Source organism: Peromyscus californicus, unplaced genomic scaffold (assembly GCF_007827085.1).
Source record: "Peromyscus californicus insignis strain IS unplaced genomic scaffold, ASM782708v3 Scaffold_7__1_contigs__length_154581171, whole genome shotgun sequence".
Taxonomy (NCBI): Eukaryota; Metazoa; Chordata; class Mammalia; order Rodentia; family Cricetidae; genus Peromyscus; species Peromyscus californicus.
Window position 1 is genome coordinate 126,747,197 of NW_026294595.1, and position 22,125 is coordinate 126,769,321.

General features: G+C 47.2%; 1 protein-coding gene across 5 annotated transcripts in view; it reads right to left on the minus strand.

The window, feature by feature from the left end:
- Positions 1-22,125, minus strand: part of Bcl2l1 (BCL2 like 1) — a 54,300-nt gene that overhangs the window by 30,549 nt on the left and 1,626 nt on the right. For all 5 annotated transcript variants that reach the window (XM_052723616.1, XM_052723620.1, XM_052723621.1 and 2 more), the window contains exon 2: positions 21,441-22,116. In XM_052723616.1, coding sequence (XP_052579576.1) covers positions 21,441-22,004 — 564 coding nt within the window. In that variant the 5' untranslated portion in view covers positions 22,005-22,116. The remainder of the gene's footprint in view (positions 1-21,440; positions 22,117-22,125) is intronic.

The window sequence follows — 22,125 nt, forward strand, 5'->3', positions numbered from 1 at the left end:
TGATATCTCACTGACCTGATGACATCTCTTTTATTTTTTTATGGTTTTTTGAGACAGGGTTTCTCTGTGTAGCTTTGGTGCCTGTCCTGGGTCTCGCTCTGTAGATCAGGCTGGCCTTGAACTCACAGAGATCCGACTGCCTCTGCCTCCCAAGTGCTGGGATTAAAGGCGGGCACCACCACTGTCCAGCCATCTCTTTCACATATAGCATCAGTGTAGCTGATGGAAGCAAAGTCACAGGCAAGTAAGTTTGCATGCTGTTTTCCTGTCACAGAACTAACTCATCCTTCATCACTGTTATTGTGTGCCATTGCCACCTGCTTTGCTTTTGATAGTCTTAATACACAGCTAAAGCTATCCTGGAATTCACTACGTAGCCCAGGTTAGTCTTAAACTTGTGGCAATCTTCCTGCCCCAGCTCTCTAGATGCTAACATTATAGGTATGAGCCACCAAAGTGATAATAATAGTAATAATTTAAAATGTTTTATATTATGTGTATGTCTGTGTGAGTATGTTCATTGAGTGAAGGTGTCTACAGAGGAGCCTCTGAAGCTGGAGTTACAGGTGGTGCTGGGGCGTGAACTGGGGTCCTCTACAAAGGCAGGAAGCATTCTGAACTGCTCAGATCTCTCTCTAGCTTTGCCCTTCTTTCTTTTTGAATACTATTTTTCTTTTTGGTCACTGGACAAGAGGGAGCCCTAATAGAGGACATGGTGGTGATGCTCCACTCTGAAGTATTCAACTTTGTTTGCTTGTTTGAATTCTCCTAATCAGACTCTAAAAGCCTTAAATTCGAAATCCAAATCCATGAATAGATTTTGTTTGCTCATCTATCACAGGGCTAAATAAAGGCAGAAAAGAAAACCTTCTTGAGACTCCTCCTGTCCTCAAAAACAGCTTTCTCACTGAAATGAACCTTTTAAGCCAGGCATGGTGGCACACACCTTGAATTCCAGCCCAGGATGCTGCGAGTTTGAAGCCAGTCAGGGCTACAAAGTGAGACTGTCTGGAGGAGGAGAAGGAAGAAAATGCACCTTTTAGCAATTTTGTTATATTTATTTATTTTTGGTTGTTAGAGACAGGGTTTCTCTGTGTAGCCCTGGTGGTCCTAAAACTCTATCTGTAGACCAGGCTAGCCTCAAACTCACAGAGATCTGCTTGCCTCTGCCTCCCAAGTGCTGAGATTAAAGTCGTGCAGAGGTAGGTGGGTCATTTTGAATTTGAGGCCAGCCTGGTCTACACAGTGAGTTCCAGGAAGTAAGGGCTACATAGAGAGACCTTGTTTAAAAAAAAAAAATTTAGTAACACAAAATACATAATAGGGCCAGGCACGGTGGCCCAAACCTTGAATCCTAGCACTTGAGAGGCAAAGACAGGTGGATATCTGAGAGTTCAAGGCCAGCCTGGTCTACATATTGAGTTCCAGGAAAGCCAGGGCTATATAGGGAGACTTTGTCTGAAACAAAAACAAAAACAAAAAAAAATGTGGTCTTACTATTCAGCTCTGGCTGTTCTGAAACTTGTTATGTAGTCCAGAATAGCCTGGAACTCAAGAGATCCACCTCCCTCTGCCTGTCAAGCATTGCCACCACACCTGGCCTACCTTTTAGCTCTTTTTGTTTGTTTTTGAGACATGGTTTCTCTGTGTAGCCCTGGCTGTCCTGGAACTCAGACTAGTCTTGAACTCGGAAATTTGCCTGCCTCTGCCTCCCAAGTGCTAGGGTTAAAGGCATGCGCCACAAACCACCTGGCCCTTTTTTAGCTCTTAAAACAGTGAGCACTGTGATTTCTAGCCATGACCCTGTAGACAGGTGGAACTCCCATGCCCTAACTTAATTCTTGCAAAGCAGGAAGGGGAATGACTTTCAGTTCCCGTAAAGTCTACAGCAACAGCTGATTCAGCTAGATGATGTCACCTTCACAGACCTCCTGACAAGCAGCTGAGAGGGTAAAAGCAGGAAATCAGAGGACACTGAATGGCTAAGTTCAAACATGCCTCTGGCAAAGGCCTGCTGCAGTAAGCCTGAACTCTGGAGCATCCCCCTGCAGACATACTTTCTCAGCTGGCAGAGCAGTATGCATCCTTCAAGACTTGAATTCCAAGATGCTTCCCCAACCCTCCTTCTGCATATTCTGAAACACACATAGAATGAAGGCTGGCTTTGGAGCAGACCTATCTGGGTCCAAATCTAGGTTTTGTCTTATACAGGTGAGGACCTTAAGCATGTAATTTCATCTCTCTGGGCCTCTACTTCCTCACTGCAAGGAAAGCAGGGTCACTTACTACTCAAGTATATGCTTATTACCCCAGTGCTGTGGAAGCAGAGACAGGTGGATGCTTACTTGGAGCCTGCTGGCTGGACAGCCTAGCCTACTTGGGAGAGCTGCGGACAAATGACAGAACCTGTCTCAAAGGAGACATTTGTTTTGTCTTTTGGCCTTCATAGGCATGCATGGGCATACACACAATAATGCATATACACACTAAAAAAAGATATCCATGGCAAAAAGAATACATGCAAATTACTGAGTATAGCACTTGATATTTAATAGGCATTCAAAATGGAGGCTGACTGGGCTGTAGTGGCTCACACCTTTAGTCCCAGCACAGGAAGAGGTAGGTAGATCTGAGTTCGAAGACAGCCTGGTCTACAGAGTCAAGTTCCAGGAGATTGTAGACTACACAGAGAAATCCAGTCCTCAAAAACAAAACAAGCAAACCAACGAAAAGGTTGAAAGAACACTACTAGTTCTTAGTAGCTTCAGCTTTGTTGCTGTTTTGAGACAGGGTCTTGTGTCGTCCAGGCTGGCTTCTAACTCATTATGTAGCCAAGGATGATGCTGCCTCCAACTCTCAAGAACTGAGATTATAAAGCATGTGGTCACTACACCCCATTTAGAACTTAGGTTCTAAAAAGCCACTCTGGCTGCAGTGTTGAGGCAGGTGTGGTTTTTCTATGGTCTTGATCTCTCTCTCTCTCTCTCTCTCTCTCTCTCTCTCTCTCTCTCTCTCTCTCTCTCTCTCTCTCTCAGACATGGTTTCTCTGTGTAACAGCCCTGGCTGTTCTGAACTCGCTCTGTAGACCAGGTTGGCCTCAAACTCAGAGATCCATCTGCCTCTGCCTCTCAAGTGCTGGGATTAAAGGTGTGCACCACCACTGCTCTGGGATGTCGATCTTAATCAGAGCTCTGATGTGAGTAGAAGTTTCTGGATTCTGGTGTACAGTTATCTGAGTACCTGCTGGGATTAACGGCGTGAGCCATGAGTGCTTCATCTCCTCTTGTTATCCTATCCTTCTAAGACTCTAAGAAACTGGACAAGAAAGATAAGAAAAAACTCCAGAAGGACTGAGGAGATAGGAGTGATTTCTGCCCTGGTCAAAGGGTAGGGAATCTTCGGTACCTTGCTCTGTAGGTAGAGGGAGTGGCCTACTCAGGGAAGGGTGAGAATCCTAGCTCAGGAAACATCCCTAAGTCACCTGTACTGTTTCTGCCTCCCGTGTGGTAGTTTCTGCCAATGACACAAAGCTCTGGAATGCAACCCCCCTCAACACATGGACAGGCGCGCGCACACGCACACACACACACACACACACACACACACACACGGGCGCACTCTCACTTGAGCACCCTGCCCTTCACAGAGGCAGAGCTGTATTTTGCAGTCCTCCCAGGATCTGGTTCAGAGCTAGTCTACAGGAAATGGTCGATAAAGAGCTCCTGATTGATTAATGAAGAGGGAATATTCTCCGCCATTAAGCAAATATTAATGAGTACTATGAGTACTATGTTGGTCTCTGGGGATCTGAGGTGATTAGGATGGGTTTCCAGTTTTTTTCCTGAGTTCAGAATCAGCAGACAGAACAAAATCAAAGAGCTCAGTGCTGGATACAATAGCTTCAGCAGCAACGTTTGCTAGCACCACCCACTCCCCCACCACAGGACAAAAGGGCTTCCGAGACAGACTGCTTGGGTTCAAAACATGACTGTACATCTTACTAGCTACATTTCTGTCATCAGGTGCTTTCTTTCTCCTCTATAAAATGAAATCAAAAGAGCAATTCATGGTTTGAGATTTTTGTTTGTTTGTTTTGGTTGTGTTTTCTGTTTGTTTGGTTTTTGAGATAGTGTCTCATGACCTGAGTTCAATCCCTAGCACTCATGTGAAAAACCAGGTGCGGTGGCATGCAGCTGTAAAAATATTACTTGAGTGATGGAGACAGGTCCCTGGGGTTCAATGGCCAGCTGTTTAGACTAAGCATCAAGAGACCATGCTTCAAAAGAAATAAACAAATAAATAAGTAAAGTGGCTGGGTGGTGGTGGCAAACACCTTTAATCTGGAAGCAGGAGCAGGAGGCAGAGGCAGGCGGTGGATCGCTGTAAGTTTGAGGCCAACCTAGTCTATAAAGTGAGTTCCAGGACAGCCAGAGATACATCGTGAGACCCTCTCTCCAAAAGCCAAAAAGTACTTGCACACAAGTCTGACAACCCATGTTCGATCCCCCAAATACACACAAAGATAGGAGAACTGACTTCATAAAGCTGTCCTCTGGTCTCCACACACTTGCTGTGGCACACATGTCTAAACACACACGGCACACATACAAAAATGATGCTCATAATTATGATGATGAAATGAAATAGAAATAAAATAAAAACTTAGCAAAGTACCACAAACGACAGAGGCCACACAAAGGAAGATCTGGTCATCAAGTTATTATCCCTGGACTCTGTAAGGCAGGTACTGAGAAGCCCAAAGAAGTGGCTTCCCTGGAGGGCTCTGAAAGGGCTCAAAGGTGAGATGTCAACTGCAGATTTTGCTCTGGCCTTCTACATACTTCTCTTATTGAGGCTTAGAGTACTAATATTGAACCCTATCTTCTACCACCAAATCAGACCCAGAAAGTGCTCCAGGTGCAGTCCACCTGCATGGACAAGCAGGCAGGGTGGACTCTGTCTGATCCTATACGCCTTTCAGTTTCACCACCCAGCCACCATCCTGTGGCCTTATATCTGCACCTGCTGCTTGGACCAGTCCCAGGAGACCCAGAACCCTAGACCTGGGCTTCCTCCCTGGACCCTGTCCCAAAGGGTTATTACTGAGTGACTCTTAAGACTACCCTAGCATGGTACCTCCGATTCAGGGTTCCATCTGAATGGGGGACCGTGAATAAAGGGAAGAAATGGGTAGAACAAGGGTGGCTATTCTTGTTCTGAATCAGAGGTGAGTGTGGGATGAGGCGTTCTGCGCCCTGGGTTTTTTATATAAGTGGCACTGACCTGGACTGGGTCAAAACTCCTACTAGTACCCTAGCTGGGCAAGCAAGGACATCCTGGGGTTAGGAGCCAATACTCATTTCTACTTCCCATTTGAGTCACACTCAACAGGCTGAGCTGACCTGGTAATTTCAAGGTGAAGCTTAATCAGTGACTGACCAGCCATACAGTGAAAGAAATTGTAAAGACCTAGAATTTGGTGAGCTTATTCTCTGTACTAGGCAGTATATAGGGCACCCTACATATACCAGCCATCCTTAGGAATGTCTGCTAACCTGGCCATTCGATACTTAACCAATGAGTGGTAGGCCCAATTGTAGCTGGTAAGAGTGAATAGATGATCCTGTGCTCAATAAACTCAGAGCTTCTTCTTAGTTGCCCCCCATACACACCCTGGGGAAACAAACCTGTCTAGAGAGAACTATCTCCTTTTTATAGATGTCTAGGCTTAGAGAAGTAAGCTTGTCCAAACTCACGAAAATAGGAAAATGTTAAGTTAAGGTTTCTTCCTTTCTATCTTTTTCTTTTTCTTTTTAAATGTTTGCTGTTTCAATGAATGAATGAATGAATGACACCGCTATGGCTTGTGGTCTGAGTCAAGGAGGAGCAACAAGACCAAACATTTATAGTTTCAAAGTGCTTTTTCACTTATCACCTCCTTGGGCCTCCCTGCTAGCCCAGGAGGGAGGCAAAGTGACCGTTATCTTCCTTCAACATGAGGCGACAAGCAGAGTTCAGGCAAGAGGCTTATAGTCATTGAACAAACAAGAAAAGTTCCACAGTACCCACAGCACATCATACAGTTTAGTTATACAGATATGGAAGCACCCACTGTGTGCTGGGCATGCTCCTATACACTTTAAGGGTTCAACTCCTACATCTTCTAGTCATCAAATATGGAGGGGTCTTCCATCTTGGAAAACCATGGCAAAAATTAGAGAAAATACACCGCACTGCCAAATGCCTAGTCAACAACATGGCTGACGTCAAGCTGTGTACAAGTTGACTTGAGGCCCTGGTGGGGGAGGTGGGGACAAGCTTGTGAGCCAAAGTCCTCGATTTCCTAACTCTTGGGCCAAAGGCTAGCCACATCTTCTGTAGCCCAAAAAGAGGCTCTCAGAAAGCTTCTTTAACCTCGGTACTCAGGAGGCCGAGACAGGAAGATCTCTAGGAGTTTGAGGTCAGTCTGATCTATATGCTGAGTTCTGGGCCAGTCAGGGCTACATAGGGCAACCTCCCCACCCCCACCCCCCAAAAAAGTAGCTCCAACAACAATCCCAGCAACTTGATTATCTGTAATAGCAATGGGATAATAGTAATAGCAGCAGCTGTCATACTGAGTGAGTAGTTACTGTATGCCAGGCTGCATGCATCTTAACAGAGCTTTCAAGCTCAGCAGAGTGTTTCCAGAAAAGCACTGTTAAGTTATTATCTCCTTGCTGTTTTTTGAATCATGTCTTTATTATTTATTTTGTATATGGGGCATTGGGATGGGGGCAGCATGCCTGTGGAGACAGACGACAACTTGGGGAAGAAGCTTCTTCTCTCTTTCTACCACATGGGTTCTGGGGACTGAATTCATGTCATTAGGATTTGTGGCACATGCCTCCATCCATTGAGCCACCTCCCCTGCCCTTGTTTTGTTTTTCAGACAGGTCTTCCTCTACAGTGCAGACTAGCCTTGATAGCATTCTTCTTGCCTTAGCCTCCCAAGTGCTGGGATTACAGGTAGGAGTTACTATGCCCAGCTACTATATCCAACTCATTATTACTTACTTGTTGTTAGTTTGAGACAGGGCTAGGCTAATTTAGAACTCCTTATACCGTCACAGATAACCCTGAACTTCTAATCCTCCTGAGTACTGAGTTTCAGGTCAATGTCACAAAGCCTTGTTAAATGCAGTGCTAGGGATCAAACCCAAGGCTTCCTGCAGACTAGGCAAACACTCTACCAAGTGAGTTACACTTCCAACCCTACTGTGCCTAACTCTTCAACAGTGATCATCAATTTTCTCCCAGGGAGATAGATAATGGCAAGGCAAGTACCATAAATACCAGAGCCAGCAGCTACCAGAAAGGGTGGAGGCCTCCAGAGACCCCCGAACCTTTTTCACCCATCCAGGTGTGGTCTCAACCATTTTCCACAGGTTTTGAAACGGTCTCCTTGGGAACCAACTGGTCCTGAACTCACAGTCCTGACACACCCTCCCAGTAGCTAGTTTTATCATCCTGAGAGAAGAGGAGATTTATGCTCAAGCCAACAGAGTTTCTTTCTTTTTGTCCCTCAAGGAGTTCGTAACTTCTACTGGGCATCCATCCACCATCGTCGCCTGGAGAGAAGTGGAAGGGGTGGACTGGAGACTCTTCCCTGGGCTTGGCAGTAAGCACAGCAAGGAAGAAGCCTTATTGACTGGCTCTTCTCTTGGGCTACAAGCCTCTGCATGTGACAAGGTGCATGTCCTTCACATGGAACTGCTTTGGGGAATGCCAGTGTACCTTTTGATCCAAGAAGTCTCAAGGATGAGAGACTGGCACAGTCTCAAACTACAAACTAAGCTAACTATTTCTAAGCATTGTAACTAGGTCATCAGGTTCTTGCAGAAGCCAGCTGTGGCTAGGGGAGGAGGAGGGAAGTTTTGAAGCCTACCAAGATCCCTACTTCCCCTCAGGCCCCACCCTCCTCGAAATCTGCACCTGCTCTCAAGCTGACCCCTTCCCCTGGTTGGCCCAGCTGTCCTGGCTCCCAGGGTCCCGCTTCCGCCTTCCGCGGTGGGAAGGGCCTCTCTAGTAGAAGACACCTTATTATCACCTGAGACCTTCAGAGGAGCAAAAGGAGTAGCCGCCTCTCTGGAGGGTAGTTTTGCTCTACCAGGGCAGCAAGAAAGCTGGGTCTCTTTGGGGCTGCCAGGGTACCTCGCTGGCACAGTCACAGCAGGTGGCAGGAGACAGGTGATGTTTACCCTACAAAGGCTAGAGTTGCCAAAAGGCTTCAATCAATCCTTTGAATCTGCACCTGGCTTTGAGCCCGAACTAACAAGCAGGGCAGCCTACCTGCTCAGCACGTCCCAGGTGCCTTCAACTCTTCCCTCCTGCACCCCCGCCTGCTGAGTCCCAGCTGGCAAGGGATTCTTTCTCCCAGGGGTTACTGGAGACCTGCCTACACCCCATGGGTGCTCTGGGTCTCTCTCCTCTGAGTCCGTCACTACCATCAGCTCCCCCCATCCCTGTGCCCCCAGGCCTGCATCAGTCCTCACTTCCTTCTGCCTGACCAGCTTTACTGCCAACCCAGATCCTCTTCAGCAGAAGCCATAATGATAGCTCACCATCTCCAGTGACTCACAGGCACCCTTCAGATCCGGCTGGCTGGGTCTCATCCATCTAGCCTGTCCCAGCCACATTCCTCTCACCTATTGAAAACTTTCACCGAGCTGGGTGTGGTAGTGCAAGCCTATAACCCCAGCTACTGGGGAGTGTGTCACAGGAGGACTGAGTTCAGAATCAGCTGTGCTCTACAGAGACCCTGTTTCAAAACAGGCAGAAATGGTTGGACTATAGACTGAAGGAAGAACACTTGCACAGCATGCCTAAGGCCATGGGTTCAACCCCCAGCATCCAGGAGTAGGAAGGAGCAAAGAAGCCTTCAAGTTACACATCTTCTTAACAGATGATAGCATCTAAAACTGACTGAGTCTACTGTATGTCAGACAGACAGCTATATGGTCTACACTACACAGTCAGTCTCTCAAAAAATATTGGCCAAATGTCACCTAATTCCAAATATTTGGCTAGATGCTGGTAATAAAGGAACACTTTCCAGTCAGAGGCTGTATACTCTGGAAGCTTTAGTTTCTCTGAATTAGACAGTAAACTTGTAAACATGGGTGGCCTCTAGGGAGGCCTGAAACATGGAAACCTCAATGATAAACCCCGAGTCCTAATCAGACCTGAGGCAGGCAGAGTGACTCCCAACAGAGGAAAAACATGGAGCCTTGGAAGAAGAGACTCATTACCGTTATCTTCATTTTACAGATGAGGAAATGGAGACCTCAGCATACAAAGTTACACCGCTGAGAAAGCTATGGTTACTTAAGCCCCCAGTGACTGTCCCCATTCTGACCCTTTGCACTGGGGGTGCTGAAGAGTCTAGACTGGCAAGCCAGCTGGCCTGGGGCCAGGTGGAAGGTGACGATGCAGACTGAGGGTGGAGGCCTCTGGGCCAAGTAATCTAATGGGTAGTGATGGTAGAAGTGGGACCATTTGGCAGAGGCCCAGGCCACCTGTAGGCTGTAATCAGTGGTATGGGCTCTTCCACTTTGAGTCCACACCACTGATTTGGCACAAGCCATTCACCAAGTGTTTGGGGCCTACTTCTGACTCAGATGTATGTGCTTCCTCAGGGACTGACACTGTAGTATTGCATCTAGTAGTAACAGCCCTCATGTTCACGGAACAAACCCTAGCCAATCTCCTGCCAAAGCCTGGGCACTGTGCCAGGTACTTGGGAGAAAATAAGCCAGTCCAGGTCTGCAGAAAAAGCTACAGCACAGTGGCATAAGGAGAGATTCTGGCACAAGGCATACTGTGAGACTGCGCTCTGCCTCTTAGAAGATGTGTGACTGCGGAGGTCTCGGAGTCCTGGATGGACTCTTCACCCCGGAGGGAGCAGTGGTGGAGACCAAATAAGACCATTAGGTCAAGGGCATAAACACACACCTGGCATACAGCAAGCTGGCACTCCACACACAACACCTGTTATTATTCCTCACAACACTCAGGCATTCACTCTCATTTGTGCCTTGCCGGCTCTGGTAACGTTGGCATTATCCTCTCAGGTTTATGGATTTGAGAATTGGAAGTTGCTTCACATGTGAGTTGAGAGCTTTGTCTACAGGTTTGTTAAAAGAGATTAATAAATACTCTTTTAGCTTGGCTCTGACATATCCCTGAAAGCTTACGTGTTAGCCAGGCACAGTGATATATGAATGTAATCCCAGTACTTTCAGGCAGAAGGAGGACTGCAGTAAGTTCCAGGTTAGCTTGGGCTACAAAGTGAAACTGTCTCAAAGCAAAAAGAACCCCCCAAAATCTCATGTGTTAAAGACTTGGTCCCTAACATGACAGTGTTCAGAAGCAGAATCCTCTGGAAGGTGACTGGATCATGAGGGCAGGGATGATTATGGGTTCACTGACTGACTGGGATCAAACCATTTTATTCAGAGACTTGAAGCGAGGGAGGGGCTAAAGAGCTCTGCTCAACCTGACATCCTTTGGCAGGGCAGATGTCTCAGACCCCTTCTCATCACTAAAGAGCAGATTCAGAATTTTTGTTTGTTTGCTCTTGTTTTGTTTTTCAAGACAGTTTCTCTGTGTAGCCCTGGCTGTCCTGGAACTCACAGAGATCCTCCTGCTTCTGCCTCCCGAGTGCAGGGATTAAAGGCGTGTGCCACCACCGCCCTGCCTGGCTCAGACTCCTAATTTAATGGGCTACTGGGCAATGGGAAAATGTTGGAGGGAAGTAAATCACTGGGGCACCCAGTGATGGGTGCATTCTTTTCCTAGGGCCCTTTCTCATGCCTCTTGCTTCCTTGCTGCCATGAGGTGAGCAACTCTGCTTCACCATTTGTGGGCCGTGAGTAGGAAGCTCTGAAACAGTAAGCTAAAATAACCTTTCCATCCTTTAACTGTGTCCAGACTCGAGTATTCTGTCCCAGCAACAGAAAACTACCACACTACGGCAAGAAAGACACTAGGCAGTTCCCTGGTGTCAATCATTGAGACAGACCCACAGGAACCATGGAGCCTCACTCACCACCACAGCCATGGTGTCCCCATCTAAGGCATTCATTAGCATTTATTGATTGAAACTAAACAGATCCAGTTTAGATGAGGCAGGTAGCACTAGCTAGTAACACTAGGGGGAAAGCCAGACACAAGAGCAGGGCATGGTGAGGCATGCCTGTAATCCCAGGAAGTGGAGGAAGGAGGACCAGGAGTCCAAGGTCCTCAACAACAGAGTGAATTGGAGGCCAGCCTGGGATACATGAGACTCTCTCAAAAAGCCACCTGTCCCCAAAACAAACTCCAGACCAAATGGGACTCTAAGCCTGACAGGCACTTCACTCTTTAATTTCCTCCCTAGAAATGAGACTGAAAGCATGCATCTTACCTGGAAATTCAAATAAAAAGGTTTGGTACATTAGAAAACACTATCATGTACATAAAAGGAATTGTTACTAAACTGCAGACTGCTTTGGTGGTGCAGTTTTAGAAGCCAAACACTCTGAACTGGAATCCCAGCTCCTCCCAGTCCTGGCCTGTGAGGCCGTAGCAATACCATTTTTCTCTCAGCCTTGGTTTTCTTGACTATAAAATGAAGATGCCACCTACTTTGTAGGCTGTTTGAAGAATGAGAAACAACCAACCTAAGCTTTAATAAGGCAGACCTGGTATCAAGTCCTGACTGTTCTGTACACCCCTTCAAAACTCAGCTAGAAGCCTCCCTCCCAGGCTTTGCCCAGCACCAACTGTGCTACTTCAAACAAGCTGCTTTACTCCTGTGCCTCAGTTGTGAAAAGGGGCTAATAATAGTACCTACTTCATCGAGTGTTGCTGTGAGAATGGAATCAATTAGTACTTGTAGCGCACACTGAACAATGCCTGGCAGAGAGTAAGCATTCAATAAATGTTAGGTGCTATTAATAGCAATGTTAACAATAATATTAATCACCAAGCGGAATAAGAGGGAGGGGCTTAGTTCTGGGACATGGGTATCCCATGGAATAATTCTACAGAAGGGCCTGGACATCTGCCTGTAAGCAAGCTGTCGTCAGCCTGGAGGAGATGCTTCTGTGATAAGGGCATGAGGCTGGGCTCCTAAGTCCCAGTCCCACTGACCAGGGGCCAGCCTCTGGGGAGGCGAGTCAGGTTCCTCAGAAGGGACACTGTGTTCCCAGTGGTTGTGTTCCAGGCGCTGCCTGCCTCTGACTTGGGGAACAAAGGCACATGTGTGTGGCCAGGGTGGAGGGAGGGGAATGTTTCCCTTTCAAGAGTTGGAACAAAGGATCTGAGGCATAGTTGAGTGCATTCCAATCTCCTCCCAGGCCAGCTCCCATTCCTCAGATGACTGTTCAAAAAGGTTCGTAACCTTCCAGCTTCCTCCTGAAAGGTGACTTGGGAAGGGGCAGCAAGCTCTGTCACTCCACCCTGTCATCAATCTCCAAAAGACAGGATTTTAAATGCAGAACCGTGGATACCTGTCTTAGGACTCTGTCCTATTCCCAAATGGGTAGGAACCCCTGGAAGAAGTCAGTTCATGGTAACCCAGGGCACTCCAAGTGACAGCTTTAATGCCCCTCTGGGGGAGTGTTGTAACTGACGGAGCCAAGGAGACAAGGCAGGAGTTCTTTCGGACTGACCCCCACAGCCTAGCATCAGTGACAGAACTACCAGAAAGGCATCCCCAGTCCTAAGTGGATGATGGCAGGTTGGAGGGAGAGACTTGGAGAAGAGGGAGGGAATGAGAGCAGAGAGAGAGTGACTGAAAGAGGAAAGGGAGAGGCATATGAAATGGGGGGGGGGCAGGGGGCGGGGCATGCCTCTTGGGACATTACTTTTCAGTTTCCACACTCTACAGCAGGAATCTGGCTGCTGGGCCGGGACAGGAAGTAGTCTATGGAAGTCATTGCAATGGCATTTCCTGAAGAGCAGGAGAAAAAGTTCTAGTTCCGAGGGGAACTCTGCTCTCTACCCAGAGAACTCCGGAGCTTACAGCCAGTGTAGGCCTGGCCTGGGGCTCACTGGGGATAAAACCAAGCAGCACAAGGTCCCAAAGGTGGCTTCTCCCTATGAAAACAGTGACTCAAGGAGCCCAAGCACCATGGCAGCACTGCCTGGACGACTGTCACCATTCTGAGCACTTTAGGCCAAGAACTGCCTTTCTGAACTTTCTAACAAGCCCAAGTGACATAGCAGGTGACCAGTGAAGTTGCTATATCTCTGAGCCTGCCTGCTCCTGTGACATGGAGATGGCACTGTCTCGATCACCAATCTGCATGGCTAAAGGTATCACAAAGACAAGAAAGTGTTTTTTTGAAAGCTGGAATATGCTTGTCAGCATGCATGGAGACTTGTGGGGCCAATGACAAATTACCCTGTGATGATATTGTGTCCTGGACAGGAAAGAGCCAGCCTAAATGAATTTTGTTGTGGAATAGCATTCTTGGTGAAATCTGCCATAGAGTTGAAGGCCTATGAGAATCAGGACTCCTAGGATGTCAATTTCAATATCCCACCATAAGGGAGAAACTGAAGTCTGGGGCTAAAGTGATTTGGTGACAGACTGAATATGGAGAGCTAAGAGAGTATGTCTGGATCCTTACCCTAAGACCATGGAGATCTTGGATCACCAGAGCACAGGCACACTAGAGCTCATACTGTGACAGAAGGCTGCTGTACGAATGTGCTCAGGGGTGAATATAAAGAAAAGGGAGAATGGGCGCTTTTTTTTTTTTTTTTTTTTTTTTTTGAGACAGGGTTTCTCTGTGTAGCTTTGGAGCCTTTTCCTGGAACTCACTCTATATAGCTCAGGCTGGCCTTGAACTCACAGAGATCCGCCTGGCTCTGCTTCCCTGAGTGCTGGGATTAAAGGTGTGCGCCACCACTGCAGGCTGAGAATGGATGCTCTGAGAATGAGCCAAGCATTCCATGGTACAGATAAAAAATATTACATCAACATGGCATCAGGCCCACCACATCCCAAGCATACTTTGTTTTATCACTCACTGTACTCAAGATTCAGGAAGATCAAAAGAGATTGGGTGAGTTAGGATTTTAATTCCGACAAGCTTCAGTTTTTCAGGCAGAAACAGAAGAATAGAAGAGGGCCATTTGTAAAGTGTGTTTGGAGAGAAGTATTTCTGAAAAAGAGAGGTAGGACATTTATTTAGACATGGGCTCACTTTATAGCCCAGGCTGGCCTCAAACCCAAAACAATCTTTCTGCCTCAACCTCCCAAACGCTAGGCTTATAGCCATGCACCACCACACCCAGCCTAACAGTTTATTCAGTCCCTCATTCTATCTAGACTCTCCAAAGTTAAAAAAAAAAAAAAAAGGCTTCCAATGTGGGTAGACAGACCAGTGAATACACCATGTGCAAAGATGGTCTCCTCTTGAGTCTCCAGAGTCTCATTCTCTCCACAGCCACCTAAAGCCAAGATGCCTTTTCACCTGCCAGTGGCACCAGCTTCTTCTCAAGGTGAAGGAAGACCTGCTTCCACCCTTACAGAATTCTGATCATTACCTCCTTGCTCCAAATTACTCTTGGCTTCTCTCTCATTCCAAGCCAAAGCCTCAATCTGCCTTGTAATGCCCTATATGCTCTGGCACCCAGCACCCCTCCACACACACCTTTTCTTCGCCTTCATCTCCTTGATAGATGGAGAGCAAAAACAAAATAAAACAAACAAAAAAATCTCCTCTGCTCCCTGCTACTTCTTTAGCCAAATTGACCTCTTGCCATCCCTGAAAATGGCAAGCATCTCTCTTCCTTGGTCCACTCTTCTGCTTGAAAAGCTCTCTATATGGACCCACACAGTGAACCATCTCCTCTCTTTCAGATCTTGGCTCAAATACCTTCAGGTAATATCCTTTGTCGGAGTTCTGGAAACAGTATTTCAAGAACACGCCTGTGGGAGACCAGAACATGTATGTGTATTTGGCACACTTGGAGTTGATTAGTCTGAGAAATCTACAACTCAGGAGTAACCTTGAAAAGCTGTTTTCTATAAAAGAAATATCTATAAAGAAACACGTTACAAAAGTGTTTGTATCAATTGTCGGTTTGCTCTACAACTTTTATTACCTGAGACACCTTATCTGAATAGTAAAATATTTATTTGCTATAATTCGCAGCTAAGCCTCTCAAAACTTGAATGGTCACTGTACAAATCCCAAAGCCCTATTCCTTCCTTCCACTTATTTATTTACTTACTAATTGGTTTGAGACAGGGTCTCATCATGTCGCTCTGGTTGGCCTCAGACTCGAAGATCTGCCTGTCTCTGCCTCCTGGGTGCTGAGATTAAAGGTGTATGCAACCACATTCCTATTCCTTTCTGTTCAGGATGCTACACAAACCTCAATCAAGCCATGGGTTATCAAAATATTTTTTTCCTTTTAATTTGTCTTATGTCAAGTTAATTCATATTCTAGCCAAAGAAATTCGACAGGTGTGGGGTGAGCTATTTTTCATTTTCCTCCATCTTGGCTGTTCACTTTTTTGGTAACTCTTTCATTTCATTTATTTATTTATTTACTTATTTATAAATACTGGGGGAGGGTACACCATGGACATATACGGAGGTCAGAGAACAACTTGCAAAAGCTAGTTTTTCCCTTCCACCAGGTAGGAACCAGGGATTGACCTAACTCAGGATATCAGGCTTGACAGCATGCACCTTTTACAAGCTGACGCATCTTGCCAGGCCCTTTGACCAACCTCTTTAAAGTGTTGTCTCACACTGCCTTGCTAGGCATTCTCTATGAACCAATCTGCCTTATTTTCTTCAGAGTACCTACTATCAGCTGATGCATGATACACACACAAATGCTGGAAACTGCATTTGGGTCTTCTGGAAGAGCAGCAAGAGCTCTTGAACACTGAGCCATCTCTCCAGCCCCCAGACCATATAATATCATGGGACTGCTGTGGTAAACACAGTCCATCATTGACAAAAATGTCATTATACAATTGTGTATGTGTGTACTCAGCTTAGCTTGCATATATATGCACATGCATCTGGAGGCCAGAGGCTAACCCTGGGTATTGTTCCTCAGGAGCTCTCTACCTCCCTGGCCTGGAACTCACCCATCAGGCTAGGGTAGCTCCAGAAACCCCGTCTCTGCCGTACAGCTTTGCGATTGAGTGCACACCACTGTGCCTGGCTTTTTTTAAAAAACATGATTCCGGATCTGGTGATCAAACTCAAATTCTTTTTGTTTTGTTTTGTTTTCCAAGACAGGGTTTCTCTGTATTAACAGCCCTGGCTGTCCTGGAACTTGCTTTGTAGACCAGGATGGCCTTGAACTCACAGACATCCCCTGCCTCTGCCTCCCAAGTGCTGGGATTAAAGATGTGTGCCGCCACAGCTTGGCCAAATTTAGATTCTTTTTTTTTTTTTGGTTTTTCGAGACAGGGTTTCTCTGTTTAGCTTTGCGCCTTTCCTGGAACTCACTTGGTAGCCCAGGCTGGCCTCGAACTCACAGAGATCCGCCTGGCTCTGCCTCCCGAGTGCTGGGATTAAAGGCGTGCGCCACCACCGCCCGGCCAAACTTAGATTCTTATGCTAGCATAGCAAGTATTTTACAGACTGAGTCCCAGCCTCCATTATGTATTTTTTGTCTCTCCACCAGAATGAGCTACATGAGGCAAAAACTGAGGTTTTTTTTTTTTTTTTTCCCCAGTACCTAGCAGAGTGAGGGTCAGAGGAGGCTCCCCCCATTATTATTCTGACTTGATTAGGTCCTTTCCTCAGATATTCAGTATCTCTTTCATAGGTGACTACTACACCCAAGACCTGTGCTCTGAGCTGAGATAACCAATGTAAGCAAGGTGTGGACTCTGCCTCAGCTCCTGAGAGCAGCTGGTAGAAATAGTGCACCACTGGGCGGTGGTGGCGCACGCCTTTAATCCCAGCACTCAGGAGGCAGACCCAGGTGGATCTCTGTGAGTTGGAGGCCAGCCTGGTCTACAGAGTTCCAGGAAGGCACCAAAACAACACACAGAAGCCCTGTCTCAAAAAAAACAAAAACAAACAAACAAACAAACAAAAAAAACCAAAAAAAACCCCAAAAAACAAAAACAAACCCAAAAAGAAATACGTGCACCAATTTAAACCACCAGTTAGTCACTTCTTTTCCCTTACGCACAGTGCTGGGGATCATATATAAAAGGTGAGTATCAAGCTGGTGGCAATTGTCTGGGTCTTTTCTTCCCTAGGTGAAACCAAGGCCCAGTGGGGCTGTCATATCACTAGATGCCCAATGGAGTGGGGAAGACAGACTGTGGGCTGCAGAGACAATAGAGGATCCAGAGACTCCTTCAAGAAAAGAGGACCCTGCAGACTTCGGTTGGAGATGGAGACAGAGATCTCGACAGACTAAGGTTATTGAAAGATGTTGTTTCTGTTGAAGAGCAGCTGACTGGGGATTACCCTTAAATCTAAGCACACTAAACCTAAACGAAAAGCAAGCCCTGTGATGGTAGGCTAAGGGCTGGGGAAAAACCAAGAGCTTGGGCACAGGAGGAGGATGCCCGAGTCCACTGGCCTTAGGACCGAAGTCTGCTGGGAGAAGGGGTCAGCTAACAATACGGCTTCACACAGCCCAAACAAAATTGGTGGTTACCCACAAAAAAAGTCAAGAAACTCCTCTAGGTTCCACTAGGGCCCCCTGAAAAATACCTGGGTAATTTTCAAGCAGAAGATGAAGAGCTCCATGTGGCTGCTGGGGATATTGCTTTAGGGAGTCTGGAAAACCCTGTGATGGCAAAAGAGTTTTAAGAGCCACCTAAAAAAGGACACCGAGAAGAAGTGGGTGTTCCAAGGGGGAGCCCCTGAGACCCTTCTACTTCATTTGGAGACCTGAATGAGATTACTAAAAATTTCTGTGTTGGGATTTCTGACGGGGCTTCCCCCAAGAAAACCACAGAACTGCCAAATTTGCAAATGGAGCTGAGGGTGCTTCAGCTAAGCACATATATATCCATATCTGTGCTGCACTGAAGAAGCCAGACTAGGTAAGAAGAGATCTGCAGCTCGGGAAAGGCCAAACTAGGTTTGCTCCTGGCTATGGCTCCTAACTGCTCCTAACAATGGTGTTTTCATGGGGCAGAAGGGTATCTCCAGAGCTGACTATACCAAAGTGAACCCCCCCACCCACCCAAAAGAGTTTCATCTACTGGGGGTTAGGTCCCAGTGAACCGGCTTAGTTTCTTAAGAAGTAACTCCAGGGACAAAGTTCAGAACCTTGAGAGAGGAAGCTCACTCTGGAGAAGAAGTGTGTCCACCCTACAATTAAGGCTAGGGAAGGGCTTTTATTCTGGCAGCTGGGTATCATTATTCCATTTTCCAGGTGGGAGAGACCGAAGACAAGAGACACAACAGGTTCAGCATTTTTCCAAGTGACTCAGGCAGTAGTATGGCCAGAGGCTGGAGTTCCAATCCTTAGAGCATCACCCCACAATTAACAGAGATTCCGGGACAGGCCATCTGCCTGCACACACACCACTCTCAATGATTGACAAGGCTGCGATTTTAACAATGGAAACACTCACAAGAGCCGACCATGACTGGGCAAACTCCTAATGCCACTCAACACGTGCCATGGCTGAGTTTTACTGGTGCCATAGTCTGAGGTTCCCACACATCTGGGAACTGGCTACTGATGATAAAGGCATTGTTCTTAGATGCTTGAACAACGGCACAGCTGCAGCATGGAATGAGCACCTTCTACAGGCATGTTTTTCTCAGCCTTGATTTTCTATGCTAGTCTGTCCGGATTATTACTTCCTGAACAAGGTATGGATGGAAAGGGTTTAGACTCTGAAATTAGGCCAACTTCAATTTAAATTTCTCATCCAGACACTTAGTTGGCTGAGAAACATTTAAGCTCAGTCATTTAGTCACTGGAGCTTTGTGTACCCCGGGAAAAATTCACCTACCTTGGAAAGTCACTGTGTGGAATATATGAATGACCATGTATTTCCAAGATGGAGAGAGAGTGTCTAGCTTAAGTTAACACCTAGCACACTGCTTGACCTATAGTAGCTGCTCAGTGAATTGCCTACATTAAGTAAAGGATAAAACGCAATGCTGAATACATGAGAGGTACTCAAGATACTCAAGTCTTTTCCCTTTCCTTAAAGGGATGCTAAATTCAGAGCACACCCTGGGTGAATCACCTGAATGCTAAGACTCCAAGCTGCAGCCCCCAGGAAAATCTGGGGTGCCAATGCAGCAGCATCTGTGCAGCTCAGAGGGCGGACCTAAGAGGAAATGGGCTCAAATGACACCGAGTGGAATGTTCTTTACCCCCTGGTGTCAGGGGAAGAATGCATGCCCAGAAATGGTTCTGCTGTAACCGGCTCTTCCACACACATCCTCTCTGCTCACCAAGCAGAACTGGCAGGTGGCCAGGTATGCTGCCCAACAGGCTCTGGAGACTCTTGAGTGAAGAGACGGTGGTAGGTGGAATTTTAGTCACTGAGAGCTAATGACCTTGCCCCAAGCTGCTGCCTTAGATGGGCTTAGCATTTTTCCAGGTGACTGAAACATGACATGCAATATGAGGCAGCTGGCAATTCTCAGGTCCCAGTAGCCTGTGCAGAGGCTGGCTGCCCCAGCAGGTAGCTCTTCATCTGCCTACCGTTTATAGCTGGCAAAAGCCTACCTGGTATTAGGACCAGTAGCTAAAGTCAGTCAGCAAGTGATAGAGTCAAAGGGCCCAGGTTTACCTGAGATGCTTCAGAGGGTGTGTCTGAAGGGCGGGAATCTTGGCCCTCCTGTAATTAGCTGAACAAATATTTGCCCCAAAAGAGAATCAAAGCAAGAGAGAATGAATAGACGAGGTCACAGCACAAACCAACAGGAACTATTTAATCATTTATCTCCCCAGGGAGTTCATTTACAGACTGACTTTCAAGCCTGGCAATCCTTAGCTCAAGGAAGCCCACCTTTACCTCAGCCACCTCTACCCTGGTCATCTGACCTCTACTGACAAGTGACCTCTTTGCCTTTACAAGAGCTACTGGTGGGGAGGAGTGGGTGAAGGTTCAAAGAGATGGGAAACTACAGACAGGATGGGCTTTCAGGGCAAACCCAGGAGGTTTCTTGCTCAGTGGTAAAAGCGAAGTGCTTGCCCCGCCCTAGGCCCAGCCTATGGACAACTGAATTCTTGACATTCCCGAGTCCATGGTGCATGGCCCCTTCCACCTCACTTCCTTCAATGGATGACTTATTTTCCACAGCTTGTCCATTTTCTACATATTCTGAGGGGACAGAATACTTCTCATAAGCCCCGAGCTCCCCTCTTTGGGAATGGAGTTCATTACGAAAGGTGAAAACTGCTTACCACAGTGGCTACTGGTAAGGAAGCCTCTCACCTCTGTATCACCCTGACTAGGCGACAAGCAGAAGGATTCTCTGAAGAGAAGGCACTCACTGGCGTCAGCCTCTGTTCACATTATCTCTAAGAGTCACAATACTCTGTTAAGCAAGAGAGCTTGCCACATTTTTCTGTGTTAGAAACTAAGGCTCCAGAAGGTAAACCAGCCTGTCCAAGGTCACATGGGAGTTAAGTGACGGGACTAGGACTCACACCCACATCCTGTCTGTCACCAAATCTTAATTTCCTATGGAGCCTCTCGGACCCGGTTCTTGCTCTGCCAGCAAACAGCGTTCCAGTAAAAAGGCCCCAGGGCCCTGACCAGAAAAGCAATAGGCAGAGCAGCTGGAGATCCCCAACCGACCCTGGGCAGTGAGGTGCAAAGTCCTGGGGCTCAATATATGACACAGCAAGAGTGCCCCAAACAAGCCAACCGTGCAGCAAGCTGCATACTCTGGGAAAATGAACTTAGGGGCACAGCATCAACACAACTGGCCCAGACCCCCCCCCCCCCCCAAATCAGACAATACTCTGCCACCCAAGACGGTGGGGGCTCCTGCCTGGCCAGATGGTCCGAGTACCATGCATGCAAGTGTATGTACAAGGGCCTGAGGTTAGCAGCTCTTCAGTTTCTCCGGGTATTACGTTCATCACCCCCAGCCAAGGTGACCCATTACGTGACAGCGAGCAGAAAGCAGAACTTGCCACTCTCACAGGTTCCGAGCCAAGGAAACACACAGGCTACGTTTTTCTTTGCTGAGAAATTGGAACGAAAGTAAGAAACTGTGGGGCCACGAGGGTTGCCAGAATGAAAGATGCAGGTCTCTCAAGAACTGGGTCTCATCTAGATTTCCAAAGTTAACCTCTTGTGTTGAAATGAAGCCAGGCAGGTTTCCTGAACAATCAACATCCTCAACAACCATGCCATGCAACAGAAAAGAGACCGACAAGGGCAGTTGGGGATCTCCAGAGAAGAGACAGACAAGGGGCGTGGTTCTTACCCAGCCTCCGTTGTCCTGGATCCAAGGCTCTAGGTGGTCATTCAGGTAGGTGGCCATCCAACTTGCGATCCGACTCACCAATACCTGCATCTCCTTGTCAACGCTTTCCACACACAGGGCTCCACCGAAGGAGAAAAAGGCCACAATGCGACCCCAGTTTACCCCATCCCGGAAGAGTTCATTCACTACCTGTTCAAAGCTTTGATATGCTGTCCCTGGGGTTATATGAAGCTGGGATGTTAGATCACTGAATGCCCGCCGATACCGCAGTTCAAACTCATCGCCAGCCTCTCTCAGCGCTTGCTTCACCGCCGCCATGGGGATCATCTCCCGTGCATCCAAACTGCTGCTGTGGCCGGTGGCTCCATTCACCGCGGGGCTGTCCGCCAGGCGCCAGGATGGGTTGCCATTGACGGCACTGGGGGTCTCCCTCTCTGAATCAGTTCCTTCTGGAGCCTCAGTCCTGTTCTCTTCGACATCACTAAACTGACTCCAGCTGTACCCTTTCTGGGACAGCTTGTAGGAGAGAAAGTCAACCACCAGCTCCCGGTTGCTCTGAGACATTTTTATAGTAGAGATGGGCTCAACCAGTCCATTGTCCAAAACACCTGCTCACTCACTGGGTCTGCTCTGTGTTTAGCGACTCTCTTCCAGGATCCAAAGCCAGAATAAGGTTCTGAAGAGA